General features: G+C 43.7%; 8 protein-coding genes across 8 annotated transcripts; 2 read left to right on the forward strand and 6 right to left on the reverse strand.

Annotated features, from left to right (window-relative positions):
- Nucleotides 1-276: 276 nt before the first annotated feature.
- On the reverse strand, nucleotides 277-1,071 carry AOL_s00075g123 (uncharacterized protein; the record flags this gene model as incomplete). Its single annotated transcript, XM_011122434.1, has 3 exons — nucleotides 277-834; nucleotides 895-956; nucleotides 1,023-1,071. 3 exons carry the CDS (start codon nucleotides 1,069-1,071, stop codon nucleotides 277-279), a joined length of 669 nt encoding a protein of 222 aa, XP_011120736.1.
- A 1,010-nt stretch (nucleotides 1,072-2,081) lies between these two features.
- On the reverse strand, nucleotides 2,082-3,990 carry AOL_s00075g124 (uncharacterized protein; the record flags this gene model as incomplete). The annotated part of the gene is made up of 6 exons (XM_011122435.1): nucleotides 2,082-2,749; nucleotides 2,813-2,865; nucleotides 2,929-3,014; nucleotides 3,407-3,651; nucleotides 3,728-3,781; nucleotides 3,858-3,990. The coding sequence occupies 6 exons, from the start codon at nucleotides 3,988-3,990 to the stop codon at nucleotides 2,082-2,084; spliced, it is 1,239 nt and encodes a 412-aa protein (XP_011120737.1).
- Nucleotides 3,991-5,815: 1,825 nt separating this feature from the next.
- Nucleotides 5,816-6,598, forward strand: AOL_s00075g125 (uncharacterized protein; the record flags this gene model as incomplete). The annotated part of the gene is made up of 1 exon (XM_011122436.1): nucleotides 5,816-6,598. One exon carries the CDS (start codon nucleotides 5,816-5,818, stop codon nucleotides 6,596-6,598), a length of 783 nt encoding a protein of 260 aa, XP_011120738.1.
- A 702-nt stretch (nucleotides 6,599-7,300) lies between these two features.
- Nucleotides 7,301-8,228, reverse strand: AOL_s00075g126 (uncharacterized protein; the record flags this gene model as incomplete). Its single annotated transcript, XM_011122437.1, has 3 exons — nucleotides 7,301-7,370; nucleotides 7,455-7,733; nucleotides 7,882-8,228. 3 exons carry the CDS (start codon nucleotides 8,226-8,228, stop codon nucleotides 7,301-7,303), a joined length of 696 nt encoding a protein of 231 aa, XP_011120739.1.
- A 1,782-nt stretch (nucleotides 8,229-10,010) lies between these two features.
- On the reverse strand, nucleotides 10,011-13,487 carry AOL_s00075g127 (uncharacterized protein; the record flags this gene model as incomplete). The annotated part of the gene is made up of 1 exon (XM_011122438.1): nucleotides 10,011-13,487. One exon carries the CDS (start codon nucleotides 13,485-13,487, stop codon nucleotides 10,011-10,013), a length of 3,477 nt encoding a protein of 1,158 aa, XP_011120740.1.
- Nucleotides 13,488-13,981: 494 nt separating this feature from the next.
- On the reverse strand, nucleotides 13,982-14,982 carry AOL_s00075g128 (uncharacterized protein; the record flags this gene model as incomplete). Its single annotated transcript, XM_011122439.1, has 2 exons — nucleotides 13,982-14,658; nucleotides 14,718-14,982. 2 exons carry the CDS (start codon nucleotides 14,980-14,982, stop codon nucleotides 13,982-13,984), a joined length of 942 nt encoding a protein of 313 aa, XP_011120741.1.
- A 2,321-nt stretch (nucleotides 14,983-17,303) lies between these two features.
- On the forward strand, nucleotides 17,304-18,303 carry AOL_s00075g129 (uncharacterized protein; the record flags this gene model as incomplete). The annotated part of the gene is made up of 5 exons (XM_011122440.1): nucleotides 17,304-17,352; nucleotides 17,442-17,620; nucleotides 17,711-17,921; nucleotides 17,996-18,126; nucleotides 18,211-18,303. 5 exons carry the CDS (start codon nucleotides 17,304-17,306, stop codon nucleotides 18,301-18,303), a joined length of 663 nt encoding a protein of 220 aa, XP_011120742.1.
- A 748-nt stretch (nucleotides 18,304-19,051) lies between these two features.
- AOL_s00075g130 (uncharacterized protein) lies at nucleotides 19,052-20,871 on the reverse strand (the record flags this gene model as incomplete). The annotated part of the gene is made up of 4 exons (XM_011122441.1): nucleotides 19,052-19,165; nucleotides 19,230-20,369; nucleotides 20,433-20,588; nucleotides 20,665-20,871. 4 exons carry the CDS (start codon nucleotides 20,869-20,871, stop codon nucleotides 19,052-19,054), a joined length of 1,617 nt encoding a protein of 538 aa, XP_011120743.1.
- Nucleotides 20,872-21,312: the final 441 nt, after the last annotated feature.

Below are 21,312 nucleotides of genomic sequence, written 5' to 3' on the forward strand. Positions count from 1 at the left end.
CCCACCCCCCAGTGATATTGCAATATAAGTAAGTAGTTAATCCCCATCCTCCGTATGTCGTATGTCGTATACCATCCTTATCCCCTTGATTCCCTTATTCCCTAAATATCAAATAAAATGCTTAAATCAATACTAAATAAAAGAAGAACTCGCTGGCTGAACCGAAAAGAAAGAAATATCCAAAGAAATTACCCAGAAACTAAGAAAGAAAATAACCCCCCCCCTTCAACCCCCCATAATAACAATACTCAATAATAATAGTAGTTAAAACAAAAACTACTGCAACCTCTCATACCCCTCCCTCCCCCCAGCATCCTCCGGCAAAACCCACCCAACCAACCCCACCAACCCCGTAACAACCAACCCAACCCCCCAAGAAACCATACAAAGCACCCAACAAACATCCAACCTCCAACCCACAAAGAACCGTTCATCATTCTCGTACACATAACTCACCAGCGACATCGCAAGGAGTTGACATGTTACTGATATTGATAGTAGGAGTACTAGGAATTTCCAGCCGGATTTTCTGATTGTGTTATTCGTTGTCGTATTATTGCTATTGGTGGTAGTATTGTTATCCCGGGTGGTGGTGGTGGTGGTGGTGTTAGGGGAGGAGAGTATTAATATAAAACATAAACAAGTAAGAACTTCAACCGATACAGCCAGGTTCATGAGGTAATTCGTTGATTTCCATAATGAACAGAAATGCGCTGAGTCCTCGCAGTCTTGAAGGGTGGGGAATGGGCGACAGATTGTTGTTGGGTTTGTGAGGGATGGACCTGTGCGACAGCTGTGACGGAGACCGTAGGTTTGGGTTATGGGGCCTGAGGACTATTAAAAATTAGTTTTGGTTTGATTGGTATGGCGAGGGGGGGGGAGGGGGGTATGTACGGTTTCGTAGGTGTAGGAGACCCAGCGGGGGAGGGTTATTGCTGTTAAGGTGAGGATTGAAGCTTTGATATGGTGACACGTGATTAGCATTGGGTAGGTGATTACTTAGGTAAGTGGGTAATACGAACCGGAGGCGAAAGCGGCGAATGATGCGCCGTAGAAGATTGTGCGGGACATGTTATATTACTAATTCCTTCCTTCCTTCCCTTTTTTTATATTTTAGACCATGTGAAAATGTGAAGACTAGTTAACTAGAGAAAAGGAGAGTGGCGATGACGATGGATGATAGATGCAACTGTGTTTAATGACTGGTGTGGAATGTAAGGCGAACAGCCCCGTCTGGGGTTTTTATGAAAAAGTGTGGTGTGCACTTTTGGTTTCTTGTTTGTTCGGTTTCGCTGAATGAAAGGTGGGAAAAGAGAGCTTACGTCGGCTTGAGAACTGTGGGGGGTGGATTCTGCGCTGGTAATTTTACCACTTCTTTTGAAGGGCCCGGTTTAAAACTTATCGCCTGATAGTGTGTGTTTACGCGGCTTCTCATTCATTTTTGAGAGCTTGAGGGGAAGTGGTGGAAATTACTGTTCTTATTTTATATATTTAGTAGATACCTCTTACCTATATATATAATAAGTAATTATAGCTAACCCGTTTTAGACTCTATACCTTTAAAGACTCGGTGTTAGAGATTAATTAGATCCGTTTAAATAGAGAAAGTGGTATACACTTCTGAATGTTTAATAGAAGTACAGGTCAAACGCTGAAAAGAAGCAGTATCTCAAGTATCAATATTGAAGTCCATGGGAAAGCTGAATGCTAAGTATGTGTATGGTTCGGAGGCTATGGTTTTTTAGTTATAAAACCCTTCCCGCCGTTGACAGCATAAAAAATAGGTTATTGTTGGTAGGATCACTTAAGATCAATAAAAGAAAAACCTATCAAGGTCGCCTATACGAAGGAGGATTAGTGGAGCATCGGATATAAACCCAGACCTGAGAGTGTTATATGAATGCATAACATTTCTGAACCAATCTATTTTTCAAAGAAATCAAATACGATCTCGCGAGCTTCAATTCTATTAAAAAAAGAAACATCAATCAACATCAAATGAACCCCTCCCTCCCCACAAAGACTCCCGCTCAAACAACATATTTTTCTTTTGGAAAAATAAAAATAGATAAATAAGTTTTTCACCCATGTCGATGCCTCTTCTTCTGCGGCATCCCTCCAAATTGCCCATCAAAGTCAAATACGTAACCTCCATTCCCCGACCCACTGGCTCCATCATACCCCCCAGCCCGCTTCCCGTGTACAGCAATCGTATCATTCGCCCCATCGGCTCCACTGTTATTATTTCCACTATTCCTATTCTCCGGGAAAGTCGGCATCATACTCGTCTCCTTCGGAGCCGGTGCTTCCCTGAAATACTCATGGCTCAAACATTGTCTCGCCGTAACCCTCTTCTCAGGATCATACGTCAAACAAGAGTTGATCAAATTAACCGTAGCAGAAGAAGTGGCCCCCAAAAACAATATCTCTAATTGATTCTGTCGTTGTGGGTTTTGAATCCTATATTTGAGTTGGTGGTACGATGGCATAGTGTGGATTTTGGGCCAGATGCGATCGTTAGGGACACCCAATAACTGTGCGATCTTGTTGAGTTGGTCGATTTCGTTTTCTCCGGGGCAGAGGGGTGTTCGTTTGATGATTTCACCGATCACCATTCCTGCTGCCCAGATGTCCACCGCCTGCGTGTACCGGTTTGCGCCAAGGAGGAGTTCGGGGGAACGGTACCAAACTGTGACGACGCTAGGCGTCATGGGACGTTCTGCGTACTCACGGGCGAGACCGAAGTCGGCTATTGAATTTGTTGTTTAGATACGAAAATTCGAAATATGGAGGGGATAAAAGGTTTTCATACCAATCTTGAGGATACCCTTAGCGGTGAGTAGGAGATTACTAGCTTTAATGTCTCTGATAAAATCAAAAACTTCGTTAGTTTGAATTTCAATAGTTTTTTGAATAAGTAGAACATACCGGTGAATGACATTTCGGTCATGCAAGTACTCCAACCCCTCGAACAGCTGCTTTGCCAGGCATTTAACTATTCCTCTATTTAGTTCCTATTCCCAAATCATAGTAGATAAAAAGGTCTTACCTTCGCTTTGAGAATAATTGACTCGTGCGTAGTCAAGAAGATTGGCCAAGTCCTAAGAGTATTGCAACCTCGGAGCAGGAGCGCTGAATACCCTCGAGAAAAAACCTCCAATCATCCGTCAGGATCCCCTCTTCTTCTTCTGGAACCAAAAGAAAAAGAACAGACCTCCGACTTCAGAAAAGGTAGGATTTTCCAACAAGGGATTCAAGAATAAGCCAGCCAGGTGTGTCTTCCCGTCTTCCAAATAGAACCCCTCCTCCTCCTCCTCCTTCCTTAACAAAAAAGAAAGAAAGGAAAAAAAAGGAAAAAGGAATTCCCAATATACAAAAACATATCACAAAAAAGTTAAGGACCAACCTGCTCAGCATATTCCATCACCATATAAACATCATGCAACTCGTCTCCCACGGCGACATCGAGCACCCGAACCACATTCCTGTGCTTCAAATCGCGAAGGAGGAATATTTCGCGAAGCGCGGTGATGGGGATTCCGTTGTTGCGGTCTTCGTCGAAGATGCGCACTTGCTTGAGCGCGACGATGGCGTGTTTGTCCGTTTGATTCGTGATTTTGCGATCTCTGGCGCGACGGACGACGCCGTATGCTTTTTTTTTTTTAAAAAAAATACTAGTCAGAATATATTGTATCTCCAAGTATGCATATTTTTTAGAGAGACGAACTTCCTTCGCCAAGTTGGTTCAATGACTCGAATTCATCGATATGTCTGCACTTTCCTATATATCAAAATTAAAATTAAAAATAATTAGAAAAAAAGCTGATAATATATCCACAATATGTATTCAAACAAACCTAAAAAACCCTTATCCAAATCCAACTGCAACGGTTCGCCCGTGATAGACATATACTTAGGATATCGGCTCGGATCATCCTCTTCCTCTTCCTCCCTTTCGCGACCGCGTTCTCTTTCCCGTCGTGACGACATTGTCGATGTTCGTTATGGCCTTGTGTGTTATGGGCATGGGATGTAGGAAAGGGTTTAGAGGAAGGAAGGAAGGGAGAGAAAGCTCTCAGCGACACTTGATCATGGGGTATTACCAGCGCCGTGGGAACGGAACGAGCTCCCATTATGAGACTTCCCTTCCACGTGATTGGTTGGTTTTTGAACTTCCGGGGCAACGCATGTTGGGTGTTGGAATTTATTTTGGTTGCTTGGAAGGTTGAATATTAGGCATATGTGGATGGTTTTTTGAAGTTTCTTTAGCTTTGGTGGAGTTTATTTTGCTAAATGACTGTATGATATGGAATATTGTAGGATGTTAGTTGGGGCTCGAGGGTTGATTATTTCGGTCTAGTATTCAAGGTAGATTTGACAATAATTAGCTGTTTGTAGAAGTCTATCCTGTTCGTTGCTAGATATTTTTTGATGAAACTTCAAGGGCTTGCATTGCAAGGGGAGTATCATCTCACATGGCACTTGATTTTCAATTTTGTGATATCACTTATCCATTCATCTGATTTTCTTTTTACGAAAGCTGTCCTGGTCCTAGATATCAATACGCAGCGCTGAGTTTTGCCTGATGACGAATGCTTCCAGTTCCCCAATCAATCCCACTAACCAATGGTAATACCTCGATCTTAGATTGTCCCCCAAAATATATTTGAATTTGTGGCACAAAATCAAGGATTTAAATCTTGTTACTTCAGAAGAAGAAGAAAAAGATATCTCATACAATTGGTGTTTTCGTAGCCTCGAAGATATAGAAATGCGGCACAGATGGTCTCGTGTTGCGGCACATATCTGGATCATCTGGATATTTATCTGATCCTTGAATTGAATCCTAGAAACAACAGGCTAGATTTGATTGATATGGTTATCTTTGTGATTGTATTATTTTGATTAGGATTATCACATTTCTTAGGGATGTTTTCATGGAAGTTGAAGTATTGGAGGACGAGGCTGCCATACTACGAGTAGTGAATGAAGGCCAGAATGCAACGTAGACAACACATGATCCGGATCGATCTAGGTTGTACATACCTGCAGGTGGAACAAGAATAGTATTAGCCTGGTTATTAGGTAAGGTATATGCGACAAGGGAATATAATGTGACTCCATCGATAATCCCCACCATACATATTATGATGTGATATATGCAGTAATCGAAACCACTTTTTTCTTTTCGTCGCAAAAATTCTTAAACGTTAAGATCTAGTACTTTATAACATAACCGCAGCCGTGTTTGTCATCCCAACTTACCTGTTTGTTCTCCCCAAAATTGAGCTGACGCAAAGCGGGGATCCCGAGTGGGTGGGTGCCTGCATTAACCTCTTCTTTTTTTTTGCGGTTTCGTAGATCCTCCACTAGTTTTTTTCTTTCTTTCTGTTTCGTTTCTTTCTAGCTTTTATGAAGGTCAGGGGGCTTTGAGGGGAGTAGCCGCTGGTGTTTCTTCTTTTGGAATCAAAGGAATCATCGATTTGGTTGAAGAGAATTAATTAGCGTTTTTTCTACCTCAAGCTCCCGCGCAGCGCTGGCAGGACAACTCGAGATTTGGGGCCAGCCTGGATTTCGTCTATAAGTAGATCTGGGGTACAGATCGATGAGACTGTTTATTATCGCATTCCCTAACAACCTTATCTGATCTACACCAATACTAGGAGTTTCAACAATCGCAATTCATTATCTTGATCAACTTCATTTTTACCTATATATTCCCCCCTTAAAAAAACAATTAATAAAAAAAAGTTTATATAAAATCTAAGAGAGCGAAATCTCAAATCTCAAATCCCAAAAAGAAATATATAAAAAAATGGCACCACCAGAATCAACATTCGTCGATACCTCAGAAGGCATTTCCACCCTCCTCTCCTCAATCCCTATACCAGACCAAACCTCCACCCCATCAATATTCATCGATCTAGAAGGCGTAGACCTCTGCCGTACGGGTTCAATCTCCATCCTCCAACTCTTCATCTCCACGATCCCCCACATCTACATCATAGACATCCACACACTCGGGAACATTGCATTCACAACTCCATCTTCCACTAACGCATCAGTAACTCTGAAGAGTATCCTCGAGGATCCCACCATTCCAGTCGTATTCTACGATATTCGAAGCGATAATGATGCTTTATACCATCATTTCTCAATCCAGATTTCTAATGTAATCGATCTACAATTATATGAATTGGCAACACGAGACGGGTTCATCTCCAGCCGTCGATTCCTCCACGGTCTTTCCAAAGCAATATTAGCGAACGCAGGTCTTTCCGCAGCTGAAGCGGTAAGAATGGATCATGTCAAACAACGTGGGTTACAGTTATTCGCTCCGGAGAAAGGGGGTAGTTATGAGGTATTCAATCGTAGACCTTTACCGGATGAATTGTTGGAGTATTGTGTTCAGGATGTGCAGTATTTACCGGTGCTGTTGAGGAATTTTAAGCAGAGGCTTGGGAGGATGGATAGGAGGTGGATGGAGAGGATTAGGGCGGAGACGGAGGCTAGGATAGCGTTGTGTAGGAGGGATTCGTTTCCTAAGGGGAGGCAGAACGCTTTGGCGCCGCGGGCTTTTCAGAATTTTTTTAGATAGTTTGGAAAGGGTGTTATTGATATCGATATTAGGTATTTGGCTGGTTGATTGTGTGAGGAGTTTGTACTAGCGCTGGGCTTTTTTCTTCTTCTTTTCTTCTAAAGATGATAATGGTTGTAGCTAGTTTTTGTGCTTTCTGTTGGATTGCATATTTGCTGGTTAGCCTGCATTTCGCCCGGTGTAATCCTGTCGCTTTTTCAAATGGTTTTTTGAATTTTGTTTTTGTTATACCTGATAGATTATGATATATCGGGCTTCTGATTTTAATACTCCTAACTTATACTTTGTCCTTAGCTATTTCTATAATATAAAACAGCTATCCTTACCTTTAAAAAATGTTTTAGGAACGAAATCGTAAAGTTTTATATCCCTAAATTAAAAGAATTCCACGACAGGTACTCAAACTTTGTAATATATTTTGATTATTTTTTAAGATCACCTTCTCCGTAACTACTAGGACTGCGAAGCGCTATTATCCGCGGTTACCGCTAGTCCATTTCTGATATCCTTATCGACAAGTATTCAAATGACAACGCTCGATACAGCAGGAAGTAGTCTACCACCATGTGGTTGAGGTCGAAAGAACATTTCTCTACAACCTGTTGTTATTCGAATAGCGTGAAATCCCTAGTTTTCATAATTTGTTTTCTTTTCCCTCCTTTCTTTACTTTCTCTTCCAACTGAGTCTCGATAATATGCTTCTTACTCTGCCGCTTCATCAGCGGCGGGTGCGGCAGGCTTCATCTGATACACACCGTGTACATTCCCCTCACTATAATCAACAACCACATCAGTCAGCCATAAATCACACTGAAAAATATAATAAACGGACAAGAAACAAGATTATATAACTCACGTATCTTCAAACAACCCCACAAGTCCATGTTGCCCCTCCGGCTTCTTCTCCTCTCTAACCTTCCCTCCCAATTCCACAATCTTCTCGAGTGCTTTATCCACATCCTCCACCATGAAATACAAAATCGTTGATCCGGAAGGTGTAGAATTAGAATCAACTTTGCAGATACCACCGGTTAAGGAACCACCGGGGTTTGGGAGGATGAACATTGCGATATCTTCTTCGTTGTAGCCGGCCGGGGTGGGTTTGAAGGAGAATGAGAAGGCTGAGGTGTAGAATCTGTGTTATATTTTTAGTATATTCCCTTCTTTTCCTTTTTAATTATTTAACTATAAAGAAAAAGTATGTTCCGTGTAACAACATTTCTCGATATCGATATATCGATATTGATATTGATATTGGGGAGGAAAGGATGTGTTGCACATACGCCTTACTCCTTCCCACATCCGTCGCGGGGATCTGAATCCAACATACACTCCCAACCGGCGGAGGAGTCCATTTCGCAGCTGCATCATCCGCTGTAGAATCCGTTTTGGCCTTTTCCGTCCCGTTTGTATCTTTCCCCTCAACGACCATTGTATCAACGTCCGCTTCAGGTGCGACGGAGTCAGTGGTAGCAGCAGCAGTTATAGCTTCAGCACCATTTGTGTCGACATCATCATCATCATCAGCGGTAGTAATATCAACGATATCGTCGGTTTTGACCTTCTTTTTCAAGGGGGAGTCTACGTTGGGAGTCGGCTCTGTGACGTCGGTGGAGCGTTTTTCAGACATGTTGTGGAGGAGGGGGTCTTAGATTTGGTCTTCATTGTTAGTAAGCTATAGATTGTATGTATATATCAAGCTGTGGATCTTGAAGGCCTCTTTGGGTTTGCATTTGATATCTCCAGCTTTTTATCGGCCAGCTAGCTAGCTGTAGCCAATGCAATGGTAAGGTATTAAAATGCGATGCGGTAGCAGAACCGAGACGAGACGGGCCGGCGATTGCATATGTGTCCATTGGATTGGATTGGATTGGATTGGATTGGATTGGATTGGATTGGATTGGATTGGATTGGATTGGATTGGATTGGATTGGATTGGATTGGGGAGGGTGGTGATATGACGTACAGGTATATACGATCGCGACTTTGAAGCCAAAAGGTTCGGATATCACGTAAGAGTAATAAGAAGAGCCAATCGGGACGGGTAATACAATTGATGACGCGAAAAGCTTAAAAGTAATATAGAGAGCCCAATCGATCTTTTTACAAATTAAAAAAGAATCTTGAGCTTTAGAAGAGAGTATGGTAATAGGAATTTAATTCGAAGGTTCAAAATCAAAAAAGACTCGAAGTCAAAATCATAAAGTGCGGATCGAGGGGGAACACGCGCCCTTTTGAACCCTCAGTCTTCCCACACCCCCCCATCAACCCTCTTCGCCGGGTCTGGTAAGCCTTCTTTTTTCTTGTTGTGTATGTATGTAACTTCTTCGCCTTGTCTTGTCCCTTCGCCTTGGACCCGGGCTTCATACTACAAGTATGTAAGTAGTATGTAAGGTATGTATGTAATTGTACTAACCAAATCCCGTGCGAACGTGTTGGGATCCTTTTGTCCTTTGTTGCTTTCTCTACCATGAATTACTTACTTGCTTCTTTACCTCCCAGCAGAAGTTAGCAGTGTATTATAGTATAGCATAGTATAGTTATAGTATGGGGTTACCGGCATCTGCATTGCATTCCAAACCAAGCCTGGCCTAGCCATCGATGCGAGGGGCACTCACTCGCTAATATGCGGCTGTTCGCTGCAATCAAGTAACGAACATCCAATCGGCATTTACTTACACCCATAGGCTTGTGCTCAAACCAGCATAACGTTGGGCAAAAAAAACCAATTGTCTCTCCCCTCCACCTTGGAAGCATGGTCGGTAAGTATATACTTGTATTAAATGGTCGTGTGCATGAAAGGTGTGGGTAAAAAACAAAAAGGTGTAACCCGGATCCCGCGATCCATGAGGAGAGCCCTGTCGGCTCCAACCGTCTAGCTTCTGGCTACTACGCTGCTCAGAGGCTAGTCAACTCTAGTCTCCATGCATCGCATCGGGTGCCAATGCATTGCATTCCAAGTTTTGCGAGAAAAAAATCCTAACTAGCCAAGGATCACTAATGATACCAGCTAGTAGTCAATCTGCAGCCTCTTTCCTTTTGGGAGTTGCCTTTCAGCTCTAGAACTGTCGTATGCAATCCGGGTGTAACGAAAAAAACCGCCGGCCGTTTATCGAACTAGATCGTACCACATGCACCGTGCGCTGTACTTACATGTATATACTCGAAAGCAGAGACACCTCGAAATATCCTCTATCTTCTAATCCGCTGATGTATATATATACAATATAAAGAGAAAAATTCGAAGAAAGGATTTATATACAAATCGTACAATTCTCTCCTTAGCCAGACAGAAAATCGCACAGAGAAAAAAAGTATGTCCAAAGAATAGAACAGTTATATGCCAGTAAATTTAAAAAAGAGCTCGCAATATATACAACCCGAAGGGGGGGAAAATACCACAAACTTACATTTACATCTCCTTTGTCGAATCGTATATATAGTCATCCATATCTTTACGCCCTCCGCTTTCCTCTTCGTCATCCTTGGGCAGGGCTGCCTGATAAGCAGCTTCAAAGTCTGCTCTAATCTGCGCATCAACTTCCGCCTCGCGCACAGCATCATTCCTCTTCAATCTCTCCGTATTCACTTTGTCGTGATCATCCCAAAAGAAGCCTTCTTCTTCCTCGTTTCTGTTCTCTTGATCTTCATAGGGGATAGGCGGCTTCTTCCACGAGCTAATTGCATCGCTCAAAGCCCCACCCATCTCACGTTCTAAAAATGGATTGTTAAAGTGAGCCTCTTTCACTTCATCATAGTCATCATCACCGCCGCCACCGGATAAATTAAGGGGATCCAAGTCGTCGCTGATGATGTGCTCATAAAACGCGTACAGGTCTTCCTTACCTGCCAGCATCATTCTCTTCTCTTCTTCCTTTTCTCTTTCAAATTCCTGTATATCGGCCTGGCTTAGGCTCTTGATGTCGGGTATTATCCGGCTTGGCCTATCGATCGGTGGGGCACTCATCGATGGGTGATCGAGCCAACGGAGACTCAAGTGTGTCGGCATGTTGTTCATTAGAGCGTAGTTCTTAGCCCAGATCATTTCTTCATCTCTGATTCTTCCTTCCTTCTTTGCTGCTTCTTGCCGCTTCTTGACTCTCTCCCAGGCCAATATCTGTCCTATATTGTCGTCCCGGCCCACTCTTCGCACCTGGAACAAACTCCATGCCCATGTCAACATTGACCAGTCATGGCACTGTGGATGCTTCTTCCTCAAAAACAGATCCCTCCTCAACGCTGTCACCAAGTCTGCTGAAAAGCCCCGTCTTGGTTTAAACTTCTGGTGGGAGCTAAGATCCATTCTCAAGAGCTCCATTCGCATCCTAATAACCCGTTTCTCAAAGATCCGCATAGCTTTCTCCCTCTCCTTCACATCTTTGAGATCTCTCATAAACTCCATGTTCCGATAAACCCCTCCCTCACTAGCCAAATAACCCAGAGGATCTCTAGCCTTTGATATAAGCCTCATCGCCCAAACGGGGGTCTTAACCACCGCTTCAGTGTCCTCCGAACATACTCCCAACGCCAATTTCCCGGGCTTTCCAGCTGACCGTCCAGTTTCATAGATATCCGCTCGCATGCGATCGATCATTCCTTTCGTAGCCAGATTCCTTAAACAAGCGTGCGCCCAAACCGTTCTCACAACATTGTAATATCTAAATCTGTGCGCCTGCTGGAATATCATCTGCATGATATCACCTTCCGCTCTGATCCCGAACTTATCCTCAAAAATGCGGATAGCCCTGACCATCGGGATAATCGTGCCTGTAACTCGAGCTTGTCGAACGATAATTCTCATGGTCCCGTAGTTAGGCTGCATCTTCAGTTGCTTCGACGCTCTATCGAAAAGTGTCCGGGCGTCATCGTAGGCGTAGTTTTCGTATAGGAATTCGAGGATCGGGTTGAGTGTAGAAGCGTCTAGATGTATCCCAGCCAAATTCTTCCAAGGAACAGGAGCATTAATGTTCCCATGCCTCAGCTGATCTCTATACATCTTGAAAGAGAGCGAAATGAGTTGTCCGGGTGCAATTCTTTTCGGATCCAATCCAATCTTCTTCATTGTCTGCAGAACTTGAATTTGTTGGCCGGGTGTATGACAACATAACATCAAAGCTTTCCAAGTCTCATGATCGAACTTGATTCTCTTTTGCATCAGGCGTCGGAGGAGTCGTTCGAAGACGAATAGATCCTTGTGTTTGGCCGCAGATAGTAATCCTTCTCGGAAAGTTCCAGCATTCATGTGAATCTTTAAATGGTCCATAAGGTCAATCAAATGCCGTCCCTTCTTAACCTGATTCGCCCGCATCAAGTAGTTAATTGCAGCGTTGAAAATCTGTGTATTCAGAACCTTGTTTTGTTCGTGCGAGAGGATGAGCGAAACGATGGTACTCGAGATGAACTCGACGCTGTCTGTATACCCCGGTGGAAGAAGATATCTTATATCCTGCTTCGAGATTTTCAACGATGTTAGAGATTGTATCAACGCTAAAAGCTTATTGCTGGACAACGGTAGCTTTTTCTCGACGTTGACTCTAAAGACTTTTGCTAAACCCTCGAGGTCAATTTGTCCTAGATACTCGAGCCGGAATTCGTCAATCTCATTCGGTAGAAGGCCCGAGGACGTCCAGTTCTTCATCGAAGACATCATAGTGTCCCTCTCTTTCACCGTCGTTTCGATTAGCTGATAGCTATCCGGTTCCAAAGCCAACAATTCCTCTCGCGATTCTTGTGCAAGATCATCTAGCGGAACTGGCTTTTCTCCAGTTTCGAGAGAACCTCCAACCTCAGCAAGTTGTAATTTATGAAACGGCTCCCCACGGAATCGATACTTGGCTATCGTTTCCGGGGAAGTGAACCTCTCCAGCATGAACAATGAATTCGCAAAACATAACCGCAGATCAGGCGCATTCCACCAATGTCTTCGTTGCGCATACCACTCCGTGATACTCCCGACGTGCTCCCAGAAAAAACGAGTATATTCGATCTTCAGTTCTCCACGGGTAGGCTTCCAACCTTCCGGTCTACCCAGAAATACAGTGGGGTCACCGCTGCGGAATCGACGGCTGTAATCCACTTTGAACTTTTGCCAAATACTTTCTTCGTAGCCGTCAGTTATTGTTTCAGGCCTCGTGACCACATGGTCACGACGGCGGGCTCTTCGGGGTTCGACTAATCCCAAACCACCGCGGGCGAGGCGAGCATTCATGCGTTCAAGGTCGCGAACGAGAGAAGCACGGGTGACCTGGGGCTTTCGACGGAGCTGGCGATTTTCACCAAGTGTACGAGTCCAATCAGGCGCTCGGGTAGGATCTGCGAGCTCAGCAGCTACTCTTCGAGGGACAGGAGGTTGCGTAGCGATATCTCGGGGTGGTAAAGTTTCGTCCTCAAGGTCCGGGTCAGCTATATAGACATAATTGAGCTTGTCAGGATGTTCTGGTTTGTGACGTTGGTAGGGGTATATAGGCCGTTGGCGGTTATTGGGGTCATCCTGAATATCTTGTGACGGGTCGTCGAGGTCGTCAATAAATAGTTCTAAATCCTCGTCCTCAGGTTGTTCGTAAGGCTCTATATCCTCTCCCGTTCCATTCTCCAATCTCTCTAGTTCCCGCATCCGGGCATCATCATCCTCTAATCCTGCATCTTTCGAGTACCATCGCTTCCCCTGGCTCAACGAGCTCCTGTCGTTTACGCCCAAAAATACTACAGGTCGCCGCCACGGCAAAGTTCGTCTATCGAAGGCAGTTGTCGATCCGTTGGACGACCTAACCGTCTGTCTTCGGCCATTATTATTAATATTAATGTTAATATTATAACCCAGCCTTTTCTGACAGTCGCTACATATCCAATTGTAGCTTCGGCGGGCCCGTAGCGTCACCTTCTGGAGCATGGGTCGCAGAAGGGTGTGGTGGGGTGGAGAGGTGTGAAGGTGTAAAGTATTGATATTGGGCGCATCGTTCTACCTAAAACAAGTCATTGATTAGCCTAAGCCGTGTGGAAAAATAATTGAAAGGGAAACGATAGCGTGGAAATACCTAATGAACACCCCGCCGTAAATGGGCAAATCGCCCGTGGTCTTAATCGTGACTGGATGTCGTTCTGCTGTTTTTGTTGGATGTTAAAGGTGGGATGTGGCAGCAGGCCTGGCCGAAGCTAAAAAATATTTTTTTTGCTCTGCGGGATGAGAGGCCGAAACAACGCACACAAGATCCAACAGACTTCCTCGGTCAACCTCAAATATCTATCTCGAAATATCACATTGATAGTCTCAATAAATTACGTAAATACGATGGGTAGGCTCAGTATTATTATTTCGCAATGCTTAAGGAACCGATGTGGGAACGAATCAAAAATTACTATTACATTAACCTCCCTCTATACGAATCACACGACATCCTTCAACTTCGAAAACCCGCCTTCGGACGGCTGCAGCCAATTCTTCGCATCGTATTCATACTCCCCTTCAATCATATGAAAAGTATAGATCCATCTACTGTTCAAACTCCTATTCCTCTCACTCTTATGTAGCACACTCCCATGAATCAATACCAAAGTCCCAGCTTTCACCTCTGCCAATTGATACTTCTTTTCCTCCGCCAACTTCTCCCTCTCCTCTTTAGTCGGATGTGGAGCATGAACATCCGCAGGCCATGTTTCTGGAATATTCTCAAACCCAGTTCCATCTGCTCCGCCGTTTATCCGAACTAATCGGTTGGTAATCGGGGAGTACTTGTGCGAGCCTGGGATGAACCCAAGACATCCGTTTGTGATTGTACAATCTTCAAGGGCGTACCAGAACCCCATTGCCGATGGCGGGTTTGTGAACAAAAACGGCGAGTCTTGGTGAGAACCTACTTCGCCACCGATCTCTGGCTGCTTGCAGATAATCATTGATTGAAGAACTCGGGGATCTTTAAATCCGAGAGATAGCGCGATGCTGAGATTTTGAGGAGTGAGAGTCATGGCACGGAAGGCAGCGTCTTCTGTGTGTAGACCATGGCCGATTTTGTTAATAGACTTCTCTTTGGGACGAGTGAGGCTCCCAGTGGAGTCAAAGGCATCTAGACATATCATATTCAGTATTTATATTCATTACTTCGAAGTTGATGTGGATGCTCACCTTCTTCAAAGAAAAACCGAACCTTATCTCCACTCTCCAAGAAATACTGGTCACCAACATGCTTATTCCCTTTCTCGCCCGTCGAGAACTTAGTCATCGGATGTCCTTCCAACGAGAAATCCTCAAGCAAGGATTTCGTCCGCTCCTTCAACCCAGCAATAGTCTCAGCATCTAATGCATTCTCAATTAGGAGATATCCATTATCATGAAAGAATTGAACTTGTTCGTCCGTTAGGACTTGAGGAATTGTAGCTGATGGAGACATCTTTGTTTGGTATAATATTAAGATTCAAATCGTCGAAGCTACGACGAACGTGAACAAGTTTTTGAGATGACGTTGGAAGATGAAGCTTATGCATCGCCCAGCTGCCTTATCAGATATGCCTTTTTGTGAAGACCCGTTAACGTTACTTTAAGCCGGGGTGCATACCGGGATGCCCCGCCATCTGGCTGCATGCGCGTGCCGCCGCAAGCCGGTCCAACATTTTCAACACATATCTAATATATTATCAAATACTTCGATTGAATAGATCTAGAAGAAACTATTTTGACCATCCAATTTTTTTTAAAAAAGAATTGGGTTGGGGAGGCCCGAGCTAGTATAATAAAACCCTAAAATAACTTGGGAGGGTCCGAGGCTCCGTATTGTTTCTGGGTCTAGTTGCCTAAACTAGTGCAGTTAACCTGCTGGAGTAATTAGAAACACATTTATTTGCATTTAACACTGTACAGTAATCCTTTGGAAAATTAAACATCAATAACTAAAATTTCTTGATTTACAAAACATCAAGAGCCTCGCACCGTGATCGATGAGTAGGCTTTTCTATCCGGGATTCTCTAAACTCTATCTAAAACCTAGATCTGAACTGGCAGGGCTTACATAAAACGACATGTCAATAGAGTTACTATCTTTCAATATCTATTTTAGAAATTATATACTCAAAAACCACTAAAGAACCGACGCAGAATATAATATGCAGGAATGTCTTTGATCCCCAGGGGCAAAAAACCCGACTTCCATCAATTCTCTATCTCCAAGGATCGTGACTAGAGGAGTTTCGAAACACGGCCGGGAAGTGCCGTGCCCGTGCTCCAGCTAGATGTGCTATGGTATGCCATTAACAAATTCCGAACTTGGCAGCAGAGTCGAGAACATTAACACTGATTCTTGATCTATTGATTTGGAGATGATATGAAGTCGGTTGATTAACAGGGAGGCAACCTCGTACTATCATCGGCCCAAGCAAACATGCAATGCAACTCCGGCTTCTACCGTGATCGCCATGTATACACGTATATCCTTTATCTAGTCATAGACCGGTCGATCCAGCTACTGTAATAGCCGCCCTTTCATCGAATTCGTGGCTAACCTTCATGGAAAATCGATTTTTAAGATCTTTAATGCATATATTTCTTGATCTCGGCTATGTCCGTTTACTAAAGAATATCGATATGTATGTCTCAGGGCAAGGATAGAAATCTATATCTGCGATCTGGATTTAATCCGCATTCTGTTTAAGACACTCTAATCGAGTAATAAATCTCAAAAATCCTGCTTCTAAAAGTCGGCCCTGCCTGGTTTATACTTTTTATTTTTACAAACTGGGTCGATTGGGTTTTTAACTACGACGCCATAGCTAGTTACCGTAGAACCAAAGTGTGGACCGCGTCTGCAATACGAGACTACCGTAGAACACCGCAAATTGAATACTATTATAGTCTCGATACCCAATTAATTAGCTAGCTAGTCTCTTTTGGGTTATATTTCCCCGGAAAGTCTGCTTGCATAATCGATCTCTCTACTGATAAAAATGCAAGATTACATTTCAAGCCGCTGAAGCAAGTAATCGTGATTGGATGAGTAATGACGTCGCCAGATCTAGATATATATGTAAAAAAAGGTTTCTCCCAGCGCTATAGCCCCCTCATGACAACTCTAGATCCCCCAACCGAATCCGCTTCACATATGCCGAGATAAGACATATATCGTCAATCCATTTCCCAATGAGCTTCAAATACAGTTGTTCAGCCCGTTGGCGATCCCTTTGAGTTATTACGTACATATCATATCTTACGGATTCATCCAAAGGAAACAACCGATTCCAGAATCCTCTGAAAATTGAATTAATTAACTTTAAAGTCCTGCTCGAAAACTAGGTATCACAATGGTATATTCCGCCTAACATGTAACCCTAACACGGGATTGATTGATTCGAAGAAGGGGTCGGGTGTGGGTATTCCTGGCCGAGGGCTGTGCTTTCTATAACGCTATGACGCTTCATCCCGTTGATTCTTTATTGATATCATGGTTACTAGCCTGAGGGTACTCATAAACAAGAATATGAGAATCGGTCAAGCTCAAGTAATGTTTTATTTGGTGTATAATGAAGTAGTGTATCCTGCGCAGAAGAATTAAGTATAAAATCAGCCTCTCCTCTCCGGACTCTGGCTCCTCATTCAATTGAATAGTCTACAGTATCATCTTCCAGAATATCTATCCATTACAATTGAAGCGTAATATATAACTTAGCTATAACCTCTGATCATCTCAAGTCTTAAATCATTAAATCATAGCTATCCTCCACAATGAAACTCACAAACATAATCCTCACACTATTCAGCTTCATCACGATCGGTAAACTTTCCCAACTCTCCTTTAATATTATAGCAATCTAAATTTTATTTTTTTTAAAAAATAAGAATACTAACTAATAAACCTAACAGCCGCCGCAATTCCAGCCCCCATCCCCGCAACCTCCACAAATCCCCACCTCCTTCAACCCCGCGAACTAACCAAACCAGAGGCTCAAGGATCCCTCACAAAACGCGGCAACAGTTGTCCAAATCTAATCTTAGACGTTCAAGTCTGTATCGACGCCATCATCGCCATAAATAACAAATATGTAAGCCCTATACCCCCCCAAAAAAAACTTTAAAATTTTGAAACCCCGAATATTACCGTTCTTATATCGTCATACTAACCTTTCAACTAGTCCGCCAGGAAACCCTACACCAAAGCCGCTTGCCGAAGCTGGGCTGGCGAGGTAATCATAAAACTCAAAGCATTGATCACAGTGATCACCGCCTACCCATCCAGGTGTCGTAGTACATTCCCACCGATCAATGTCTGCGCCAGCATATTTGTGAAGTTACTAGTTACGATATTTGTCCAACTCGAGGTTTTTGTTAATGTTGGGGGGCTACGTAAGTCTCTTAAGTAGTTTTTGGTCAGATACTTCGATAACTTATATATACTAATATCCTTTTTTTTTTAATAGTAGGAATAGTCATTCTCAACATCGATTTACTATTGGCGCTTCTACTGGGACTCTGCGGCGATATGTTGAACGTTATAGTAACATTATGCGTACTAATCGAAGCTAAGATTAAAGTCGGAATTTGTGGATTGGTAAGTAAAATAATCCTAGTTTATTCAATGGCTTATCTTTTTACGCGGAAAAAGATTCTGACAACTTGTTTTATGAGTGTATAGATCATACAGGGTTGTGGTGGTTTGGTCCATGGTCTTTATCTTCAAGTCCTTATCAAGTTGTTAGTTCAGGTGGGGCTTTCGATTAATTTGTGATTATGTTGGATGTAAGAGCGCTCCTTACTCGCGCTGTTACAGTTGAAAATTTAATATATGGATGAATGGGATATGGGAGAAGTGAGGTAGTATTGTATTCGAGTAACTAGCATTTTTGGCTACGAAGGAAGTTAGTGACTAGGATACAGATTGATTTAGTGTTTAAAAGTTAACGGTTTTATGTATGTAGCTATATCTATTCAGATGCTTTGCTTTGGAGTGTTCGAGCTAGTTAGGTAGTTTATTCAATCCAGCTTCAAGCTTTGAAGCATCAAATCGACCAAAAGCACTCGAGAAACTTGAAGGTGTTGGATTCGTTGTAATTTTTTCCCGTTACTCTTCTGGCCATGTGCAAAGCGGATCAAGGCCCCAGCTAGTTAGACCGACTAATCCCAAGCCGGCGCAGTAACCTTGGTCAAGCTACTTCGGTGGAACCCCGAATACACATATTTCACATGCTTATATCGATATATCAATACACACACGAGACTAGTCACAAGTCATTCATTGATTCAAAATGGAACTGCGATATCAAATTGGTATCCATTCTAACAAGCTTATTCTTACATACCAAATGGCTTCAAAGAAACAAGAAAGAAAAAAAGGTAGGTAAAAATAATTACATCAAAAGTTAAAAAAAAAGAACAAGGAACCTCATTAAATGCCCACGATGGTATATCTAAAAAGCTCAACACCAACAGAAAAAGCCACTCCCAGCCTATACTCACGCCCTAAAGAGGGGAAACATTTAATGTCCCTTGAATTGATCCTCAGTTACACCAGCACCCATGGCAGCAGTGGAAGATACACCTCCAGTTACCATCTTCAATAGGTTATCGACGTAGTTGGCGCCAGACCATTTCTATAACAAAGAGTAATTAGTAAAACGTTCAAAGCCTAAAAATAAAGTGAAAGTAATAACATACCTGATGTGTAACGACCTCAATCTTATTCCTCATCTCAGGCTCCTGCACAAGTTCTCCATAAGCCTTCATTCCAATCTGGCTATAAGCCTTAGCGAAGGTATCAGAGATCAAAGCATTGGTATGTAATCCAGCAAGCGTAATGAATTGCCAGACGTATCCAAGGCTTCCCAATCGGGAGATATAAGTCTCCTGTTCCTCAGGCGACATAGCAGTCTTCCAGTTGAATGATGGAGAAAGGTTGTATGCCAACTTCTGCTCTGGCCAAACTTGGTGAACACCGGCGGCGAATTCCTTGGCTTGTGCGTAATCTGGCTTCTTGGACTCCATCCATAGGAGATCGCAGTATGGGGCGTATGCGACGGCACGGTTGACGGCACATTGGGTACCACCTTGGTAGCGGTAGAATCCCTCACGGGTACGGCAAGATTCCCAATCGAAGAAGACGTCGAGGCCGGTGAGGCTCTTGGCGATGGCGCGGGCTTCTTTGTTGGACTTGTGGGAGGCCTTGGTGAGGTATTCCTTGATGAGAGCGGGTTTGTTGGAGAGGGAGGAGGCGTTGATGGCGTCGACAACGGCGTCGTCGAAGAGTTTGATACCGGCTTCACGGACCCAGGAGTCTTCAATGGCTTGTAGGGCATCGCCGAACTTTCCGGCACGTTCAGCGGCAACCATCAAGTCGGCGAGGGGTTGAAGCTTGGAGTTTGTGGTTCCCAAGATGAAGGAGTGGTCTCTTGGGTCAATGGTGGAAGTGATGAGGGTGGCAGCTTCGGAGTCGGTTCTGGCAACAGAGATCAAATCGACACCCATGATGTCTGCTTGGGCACGGATAGCGACGAGACGGTTGCAGTGCTCGGAGATTGGGACGAGGACCTTGCCAGCCATGTGACCGCACTTCTTGGTACCAGGAGCCTGATCTTCAATGTGGATTCCGGCGGCACCTCGCTCGACGAACATCTTGGTAAGCTTCATGATGGCGGTGAGACCACCGTGACCGGTGTCAGCGTCAGCAATGATGGGTCTTAGGTAGTCAACTGCGGGGCCGCGCTTGGATGGGTCGGTGGTCAAGCGCTCTTCACGCTGTTTTCGGTCGTGGAAGAGCTGGGCCATGAAAAGGTGCTGGACCTTGTTTGGAACAGTGTCCTATAATCGTAGTTAGAATCTCAAGTTTACAAGATATGCTATAGTTTATGCAATTGAACATACCATGGGGTAATCAGCCAGATCCGGGCTGGGCTCGTGGCTAGTGCTAGCTGTCGACGAGCATTGCCATCCAGAAACATAGACGGTCTCGAGGTACTTCGCCATCTGGGTGACCATCACGGGGTCCAAACATCCGTAAGTGTAAGAGGCAGTCCTCTCCTAAAGAATCCAATATAGATTAGCCCTCGTTCTTGCAACTCGTATTCATATTTTGAAGAATTGAAATAAGACTCACAGGGAACCTCTTCTCCAAAATCCCCCACAGTTTCTTAGCCTGGACATTGCTGGGATATTCGATCTTGATGTTGCCTCTCTTCTGAACGATCTGCTCAGCGCTGTATGGACGCTTGGTGAAGCGGAATCTCGACGAGCTCCACCATTGCTTAAGAGCCTCGACCTCGGCGAGGTAAGTAGCCTGTTCTTCCTTGACGTTTATCGACATTGTTGAAGTTGATATAAATATATATATACACTCACACACACTTTCTCACTGGGTAATAGAAAAGGAATGATGAAATTGGGTATATGTCGACAAGAAGCAGACAAGAGGACAAAGTCACAAATATGTATGAAAGAAAAGAGGATAAATAAAGAAGCTCGTGAAAAAAGAAGGTTCACATTCACAAGATGGGGAAGAGTGATGTATATATCAACCCTCATTTTAAGCTTCCCATCCTCTCTTATTCCTCGCCCGCTCGCATGCCACCATTTCGTCAGAGCCGAGGGCTAACCTGCCTCGAACACCGGCGCGGAGCCATGCACAAGACAAGATCAGACCCAGCAGGAAATCCCAAGCATCACTGGGATACTACACCGAAACAACTAACAAAAAAAAAAGATTTGTATGAGTCTGCCCTTTGACCCGGACCCAAGCCGAGCTAAA

This window comes from Orbilia oligospora (assembly GCF_000225545.1).
Source record: "Orbilia oligospora ATCC 24927 unplaced genomic scaffold scaffold00075, whole genome shotgun sequence".
NCBI lineage: Eukaryota > Fungi > Ascomycota > Orbiliomycetes > Orbiliales > Orbiliaceae > Orbilia > Orbilia oligospora.